This window comes from Oncorhynchus keta, chromosome 36 (genome assembly GCF_023373465.1).
Source record: "Oncorhynchus keta strain PuntledgeMale-10-30-2019 chromosome 36, Oket_V2, whole genome shotgun sequence".
In the NCBI taxonomy this organism is placed as follows: Eukaryota; Metazoa; Chordata; class Actinopteri; order Salmoniformes; family Salmonidae; genus Oncorhynchus; species Oncorhynchus keta.
In genome coordinates, this window is record NC_068456.1 from 19,293,452 (window position 1) to 19,302,356 (window position 8,905).

The window sequence follows — 8,905 nt, forward strand, 5'->3', positions numbered from 1 at the left end:
GACTGACAGTCCTCACACATGAATAGTCATGCCATTTGATGTTTGTTATATTCCTATTCACACCTAGACACTCCCACCCTCAAGGGCTCATATCAGCTAGCCTTGGCATCCACAGTGTATGAGTTAATGTGTGTACACCCACAAATACCACAAGTACCACCCACAAATCAGTGGCCACATTGTGTGTAAGCAGATGGATATGTGCAGGTGTGTGTCAAGTTGTGTTTTTCATTATTCACTGGGCTGAAACATTTCAATAAGCGACAGGACGATTTTATAATGATCATGCTGTTATTACCAGTATCACCACAGCAAGCGGTTGGTGGACCGTCTCAGTGTTAGGGATTCAAATCGGGCTGACTTCTCTCACTTCCTCCCTCCATCTGCTTATCCCTTTAACTCGGTGGGGTCAAGGTACGGGGTGGTGTGTGTGTGTGTGTGTGTGTGTGTGTGTGTGTGTGTGTGTGTGTGTGTGTGTGTGTGTGTGTGTGTGTGTGTGTGTGTGTGTGTGTGTGAGGGTGTGTGTGTGAGGTGTGTGAGGGTGGGGAGTCCAGACTGGATAGCAGTTCACAGACTGCTATTCTGGTGTCAAGTCTGGATGAAAGAAATTAGAGGGAGGGGTGATGGGGTTATGCACTTTCATCTTCTAACTGTCATCTTCTATTAATACCTAGGCTACACCTCAGGGGTCAAGTTTGCACTCAGTTCCCGCAACCCAAAAAGCTAAAATGGCGTCTTATAGTGTTAGATGGATTTAATACTGTATAAAGACCTATTCCGCTATTGTTGGCAACGGTCAGCAGTCAAAAGTGGCCCTTATGTTGTGTCGTCACTCCGCAGAGTTGACAATCACCATGTAATAACCAAGTGTGTACACCATATTGGAAAGGAAAATGTAGTGTTATCATATTTTATGACGGCACTCCACTATGAATATCCCTGGGTAGTTGATTACAGGACTTGTTTCTGTGTTTGCATACAGAGACTTTTGTCTGTGTGTATCTTTGGCTTGTTGGCCAGTCAGTCTCAGTTACCTTAGCTTACACACTGTGACTCTATTTATAACCCAGGGTAAACAAAATGGATACAGGGGAACAACCGGGAAAGGTCTCAAGATTGTGCTGTTGTCGGGAGTTTGTTGGGTGGTGTGTTGGGAACCACACACTCAACTTGATGTGGCGACGCGTAGGCTATGACCATACACTCATTGGCTATGACTGGACAGAAGGGAGATGATTTCATGCAGACAGGGAAACTGTGGATGGATAAATATACCCTCTGTCTGTCTAGGCACTGTTTCTGGCTCATGGTTTCCTTACCATGGCGTCTCAGTCGTTGAAGAGTTTAACGTGAATGGATTTGTACTGTTTTATGAGGTACTAGCCAGTGGCCACTAATAAAAGAGATGCACTGTGATATGAGGATGGATAAAAAAAACATTGTAGTTACTCCACAATACTAACCAAATTGACAGACTGAAAATAAGGACGCCTGTACAGAATAAAAATATTCAAAAGCATGCATCCCATCATGTTTACAACAAGGCACGAAAGTAATACTGTATAAGATTTGGCAAAGCAACTAACTTGTTGTCCTTTTTTTTGCCCCAAAGTTTTATGTTTCATCCTCCTAGGTTTTGTATTGAAGTCAATGTACCAAGAGGAGGACGGAAGCTAGCTGTCCTCCGGCTATACCATGGTGCTACCCTATAGAGTGCTTGTCACATATACTACCTCTCCAGCCTCTAGGTCATTAGCCCGCTGCTGATTATCCCGTACACCTGTCACCATCGGCAAGCGCACCAGCGCCTCATGACACTCACCTGGACTCCATCACCTCCTTGATTATCTTCCCTATATCTGTCACTCCCCTTGGTTCTTTCCTCAGGTGTTATTGACTCTGTCTCATGACACTCACCTGGACTCCATCACCTCCTTGATTATCTTCCCTATATCTGTCACTCCCCTTGGTTCTTTCCTCAGGTGTTATTGACTCTGTCTCATGACACTCACCTGGACTCCATCACCTCCTTGATTATCTTCCCTATATCTGTCACTCCCCTTGGTTCTTTCCTCAGGTGTTATTGACTCTGTCTCATGACACTCACCTGGACTCCATCACCTCCTTGATTATCTTCCCTATATCTGTCACTCCCCTTGGTTCTTTCCTCAGGTGTTATTGACTCTGTCTCATGACACTCACCTGGACTCCATCACCTCCTTGATTATCTTCCCTATATCTGTCACTCCCCTTGGTTCTTTCCTCAGGTGTTATTGACTCTATTTCATGTCGGTGCATTGTTTGTGTTTCATGTTTACTGTTTTATTTATTTACTAAAACACTCACTCCCTGTACTTGCTTCCTGACTCTCAGCGCACTCATTACAGTGCTATTGAGGCTACTATAGACTATTTGGTGAAATTAATATATTTAGTACAGTTTTATCTAAAAAGGATAACTTCAATGTTTTACTATTGACGTTTTTATGGCATTCACTGAGGATGGTCCTTCCATTCCTCCTCTGAGGAGCCTCTAATGGTATGTATGTGGGGAAGGATAGCTTTACGGCCCACAGTTTCTAGTGCTGCTGCTTATCAATGTTACTGAGGGATGTGTACCTATTAAATATCTCCCCCTAACCTGTCCCCTCTACAGATCAAGCTTCCTGTGCTGATGTTGGGGCGTTCGTCAGACCTGAGGCCTGGGGAGTTTGTGGTGGCCATCGGAAGCCCCTTCTCCCTACAGAACACAGTTACCACAGGGATAGTCAGCACAACCCAACGAGGGGGCAAGGAGCTGGGCCTACGCAACTCTGAAATGGAATACATTCAGACAGATGCTATTATCAACGTGAGTCTGTGAACACATGCACGCACATACACACACATCACAAAGGATTGTGAACTGAGAACTGAAGTAATCTTCTTTTCTGTTTACAGTATGGTAATTCAGGAGGCCCTCTGGTGAATCTGGTGAGAATACTGTTTGTTTATTGACAGCTAAACAGTTTTTGTACATGTCTAATAGACAGCAGATAATGTGTCTGAATGATGGCACATAATATTTGGAGACTGTATGCAACTGTGTGATTGCATGTTACTGTCACGACTTCCGCCAAAGTCGGTCGCTCTCTTTGTTCGGGCGGCGTTCGACGTCACCTGTCTTCTAGCCATCGCCGATCCACCTTTCATTTTCCATATGTTTTGTCTTGTCTTCCCACACACCTGGTTTCAATTCCATCATTACATGTTGTGTATTTAACCCTCTGTTCCCATGTCCTTGTCCGGAATTGTTTATTGTAGTGCTTGTACACTGCTGGTGTGTAAACGAGTTTTGTTTACCCATTGATTTATTGTTCTGTTTACGGTGGTTTTGTTTATTAAACTGCACCGTTGTAAATCAGTTTCTGCTCTCCTGCGCCTGACATCTCTGCCGCCAGTACGCACCCCCCTACAGTTACGGTGTTATTAATATGTCACTTTGTTTGATCATGAGTGATTCTGGTCAGTCTGGTTCAGACACTACATGAATGACTTTATTATTGACTGTGTTATTGAAGGATGGTGAGGTGATCGGGATCAACACTCTGAAAGTGACGGCTGGTATCTCATTCGCCATCCCCTCCGACAAGATCCAAGAGTTCCTGACTGAATCCTACGACAGACTGTCCCGGGGTAGGACGTTAAATCCCTATGGTCATCCTGTGTGTAACATTAAATATGTCCCCTTAGTGTAAGGTCCTGTCAACACTCTTATCCACATGTTTTGAGGATAACCATAAACACTTCCAGACGTTTTGATTCAAGCCCCTTTATAACTAATCTTAACCCATGGCCTAGGTTCAGAATCACTCAAACATTTTCCAAGTCAAAAGGTAAACCCCATTGCAAACCTGGTGGTTTTCTTCTTATTGTGTTTCCGTAGGAAGAGCTGTGACAAAGAAGAGATACATTGGTGTGAGGATGATGACACTCACCCCAGCGTAAGTAGATCCTTAGTCACTGGTTATACTTGCAATGAAATGGATAAAGATGGTACTTTTCCTCTCTAGGACCGTCAACTCCCGATAAGTGCAAAGAAAGATTTGAGACTGAATGTGTACACTAAACTGGAAAATGCAGTTATTCAAAGCTGTCAAAAAGAATGTATTTGAACTGGACATGGTGAACTGCATTTCAGTTTGATACGGAAAACAGAGGACTTCTTCTTAAAACGGAGCACCTCTTCCCCTTCACTCTGTAGGTTAACCAAGGAGCTGAAGGTTCGACACAAAGACTTCCCCGATGTCACCTCTGGAGCGTACGTCATGGAGGTGATATCTAAAACGCCGGCCGCGGCGTAAGTACAAACTAACAGGGATAGTAGAAACTCACTCTGTCTCACCAACAGTGGGGGTTTCTTATGTGTGAGGACAAGTTGTCTGACTTTTTCTGTGCTAAGGGATATTTGCTTTGGCTCCTTCCGCTGACTGTACACATGTTTCAAATTTATATAGACCCTCAACGCCCAACTCTCCCCACACAAACTCACTCACATTCACACTCTCTCTCCAGTTTTCATGTGCGCACACACACACACACACACACACAACCCCCTTACTAAAACATTGCTGAGACTCACTTTAAAATTCTTGTTCCCCCACTCAAGAATCCCCTCCCGACCACAGTTCTACCAGAGAGGGGTTGGGGGTTGGGGGACACTGAGGTCAGCCATCCCCTTCCTCCCTCAAGCAGCAAGGGTTATGCTGTGGTTTTCCTGGGACCACTCACCCAACCCTAGTACACTCTCTGTGTTTCATTGGAGGTATAAGTGTTAGTCGTGTTTTCCTGAGGGAGAATGTGGAAGTGTGGCTGTATTATAAGTGGTGGTGGCGGCCACTGTTCACATGTGTGATTAGAGAGTAGTTGTGTGCAAATTGGAGGCATTGATATCACTTCTGGTAACCGCTCCAGTCTTTGTGCAATTTAGTTTTACTAGATTTCTATTCTGGGTGTGTTTGGTCTATGGGAGTGTGTTGCACAAAGCAGTCTCCACCTGACTTACTGTAATTATTGTGGTCTTGATGAAGGATACGTGAAAGGGGTCAATTTGTGTTCATTGTAGCACTATAAAGTAAGGCATCATAGAATGTGTGGAAGGCAACAAGGCCAATGGAATCCATTCTTAGCTGATTGTCAGTGCAATAAAGACCAATATTGAGTCTACCTTAAAATGATTATCTTATAGCTAGGACTGAGTGGTATATTGCATTTTACTATATATAGGGTGTCCACCAACTCTGCTCTGATTGGTTGAATATGTGCTTTGGTGATGACATTTTCCTTCCTTATGTTATGTAATACATTTTACCAAGACAAATATGTTTGGATTCGTTCAGTGGGGTCTTCCTCTAACATTACGATTATATCCAAAAAGTCGGATTTCATAACCTAATACATCCCATAATAAGCACCTAGCTTTGTTGACAGAGCGACACAGCTTTCTTGCCGACGCATTTGAGTATTTTACATTTTGTGGTCGCCATCTTCCAAGTTGTTTCCGCAGGTCGCAAATAGCAAAATTAGCATGACACAAGATGAATTAAATGTAGAAGGCTTTGAAAATAAAGAGCTTGCGGGACGCTCAGTGCTCCATTTACATTTCACAGAGATGCACTTGTTTTGTGAGAAGTCTTTGAAAAAGAACAGGAACTTCAAATGAATATGAACGGTGTATACTAAAATATGAGAATACTACATCATGTCTCAAATTCGACATCTATCTTATCCATATTGTTTTAATGGTGATTTCAAGACAACTGAGAACTCGGAAAAGAATGAAGTCAAATCATGACATCAGTGGTCTTCAGGTCAGAAAGTCAGAGCTCTAGAACAATGCAGATTTTCCAAGTTGGATGACAGTTCAAACTATTTTTCCCCCTTCAGAGCTAGTTTGTCCAGTTGTTCCCCATTATCTTGAAAGCACTGCAGTCGGAAGTCAGAGATTTCCGAGTTCTCAGTTGTCCCCAGTTGTTTTGAACGTGGCATATGTCCTCCGGTTTTGAGAATAAATATGACGAGTATATAAACCGTTCAATACAACTGGGAACTCAGAAATAAACAAGCTCCGACTGGGAAAAATAGTTATGAACGGTCATCCAGTTCGGATTTCCAAGTTGGAAACTCTGGCTCAGACTTTCCGATCTGAAGATCACTGAAATCATGATTTCAGCTAGTTCCCAGTTGTCTTGAAAGCACCATATATTCTCGCACAGCATCCAGCCTAGCTGACGCGATGCTAGTTTCCTGATTATTTTTTTTATTATTTACTACTTTTTTTCCTCTGGCCCCCATTTAGTCACCTTAATTTTGACAATCCTACAAGGGTAAAAACACCAATAAAGGTTGAACTGATTATGATAGACATGAGGTTTGGACCATTGGTTTTCTTAAAGGATTATCCACAATTAACATATTATTTTCCAATTGGTCTAAAGATGCGATAGCCTACTATATACCGGTATTGATGCATGGACCAGTTTGGGTTTTCAGTAACCTTCTATAACGGTATTTCAATGTTTGGTTTGAACCCCCTGTCACTCAAGGAGAGAGCAGTTGCCCAACCATGGAGTCACGAGTACTTTCTTGCTGTTCACTCTGCGTGGTCAGATGTTGGTGACATGCTGCTTTCTACAAGCATTCTATAATTACACTTTTATGTTTGTCTTTTCTTAGCAAGTTGTGGCTGAAATAAAGCTTGTTAGCTGCCAATGCCAAATGCTAGTTTGCTGGCTAGCTAGGTTGCTAAATGTACAGTACTAAGAGCAGTGTTGTAGGGAATGGTGTACGCATTATACCCATACGCTCACTTCTTACCACGGTGCGTATCAATGTAGTGTAGTAGAGGTACGTATGGGCCATATGAATTAATACGTCTGATGGAATATTTCAGAATGTTTCGCTTAAAATGTTGATAAACTATTATTTCTACACATTTTCACTGCAGCAAGGTTCACAGTGGTAGGCCAATCTGCAAATGTTCCAAAATACAAATAGCAGGAAAACAGTGTTCTAAAATGCACACCGCACATGCAAGTGGTTTCATGGACAGAGATGTAAATCTGAAATCCATTAGAACTATCATGGGTTGCTAATATGACTAGGATAATGCCATTGACTGCTAGACAATGAAAGAAAACCAATAGAACAGGAGAACGCATATAAATCATACAAAATAATTGCCTCCACCTTTCTATGGTGCGATTTTTGTTTATAGGCTAACGTTACTATGAAGTTAAACATCCAGCTTTCAAACAATGAAGGAACCGGAAAAATATAGCAGTGCTAATGATAGACCTAACCGTCTTCTGGTGGATTGAAAGGCTTTCCCCAAAACATTTAATACGGTTAACTAGCTACAAAGTAGCCTATCCCTACCGGACAGAATTATACCATGATTATTTGCATCAATCAAGTAGCCATTTAAACTCAAAAATCAAAAACATGTTTAATGTTTTTTCCAACTTTAAAAGTGGTCTCCTGATGTGGTTTAAACATTGTACATTTAGTTTTTCTATTTTAAAAATGTCGTGCACATTGAGGAAATGACGACAAAAGTGCAAGAAATGGATTTAAACTGCTGAAAATATTTGTGGGGTTTGAAGTTGGATTGAACAGTAATGAAACAATTAGATTGGAGAACCCAATTGAAATCACATATAATTTATGTTGCCACTCTTGGGTCTTGGGTAATGAACTACTCATAAAGAATATTTAGAACTTTTATTATTAAAAAACATAAATTACTGTGAAAAATATTCTGATTTGATATTTTGTCCATATCGCCCAGCATTATACTTAACCGCTCCATCCAGCATGTTTCTTTCTGTAGTTCTCATTATGATGTGACCTTCTCTTCTTAGTGGCGGTCTGAAAGAGCATGATGTGATCATCTCCATCAATGGCCAGCAGATCACCTCTGCAACTGACGTCAGCACCATCATCAAGAAGGACACCACGCTGCAGGTGGTGGTTCGCCGTGGTAACGAGGACACCATCATCACCATCACTCCCATGGAGATCGACCCCTGACCCCCCCCCAGCCCCACCAATGAGTTGGTGCTCATTACCATCACCAATAGACCTTATGTGGACGTGTGCTTTTAATCACACCCCTTGGAGTAACTGTGGCCTTTAGGGTTTTATGGCGCCATGCGTCCAGCCAGGTTAAGACCGCCTTGGAAAGGAACGCTTGTATAGAGCATCTCAGCAGAGTTGTAATTCCTCATCCATGTGTATTACACTTATATTATTATACGCTTCTACTACTGTTTACTGTTAAACACAAGCCAGTTGACCTGTTGTGATCTGCCTGTTTTGTTGTTTTATACTGACTGATTGTTCAGATGGAGGCCCACCATGGCAATCTAAAACAATGTGGAGAGCAGCTCTGGGCGAGTTGTGCAATTATTGTTTTCTAAATTCCTTACCTAAGTACTGTAGTTTTATGGTTTGTTTGTCGATGACATTTACGAAGAAGATAATAAAGACTTGTAACTGCGTTTTATGATCATAATTTTAATGTTGGAAGTGTAAGGATCAACATGCAGTGCTTACGTCTCTCATTGACAATCTTTTTCAAGCACTCTCTCTCTCTTTTTCTCTGTATCTCTCTCATTTACACACACTGTGATGGACTGCATCCGGACTGAGATTAGGTTTACAATATTTTATTTGAGTGAGTATGAGCTTTGCCATGACACACACACTCACGAGGAAGACAAAGTTGATGTGGGGCTGTTTTTTTTAATTTAGTTGTACTGCCTCCATAAGGGTGTGATACTGGCCTGGTGTGGCAGTTGGGCCAGGGGCCCTGGCTGTAGGCTGACCTCACAGGGAGGAGAATGGTCAACCAATGTGATCCAGAT

At 42.2% G+C, this 8,905-nt stretch overlaps 1 protein-coding gene across 1 annotated transcript in view; it reads left to right on the forward strand.

Annotated features, from left to right (window-relative positions):
- LOC118369762 (serine protease HTRA1A-like) overlaps nt 1-8,539 on the forward strand; it is a 31,091-nt gene extending 22,552 nt beyond the window's left edge. The window contains exons 4-9 of the mRNA XM_035754432.1: nt 2,656-2,850; nt 2,940-2,972; nt 3,560-3,674; nt 3,925-3,982; nt 4,243-4,338; nt 7,901-8,539. Of these exons, the coding sequence (XP_035610325.1) occupies nt 2,656-2,850; nt 2,940-2,972; nt 3,560-3,674; nt 3,925-3,982; nt 4,243-4,338; nt 7,901-8,069 (666 nt within the window). The 3' untranslated portion in view covers nt 8,070-8,539. The remainder of the gene's footprint in view (nt 1-2,655; nt 2,851-2,939; nt 2,973-3,559; nt 3,675-3,924; nt 3,983-4,242; nt 4,339-7,900) is intronic.
- The last annotated feature ends 366 nt before the right edge of the window (nt 8,540-8,905 follow it).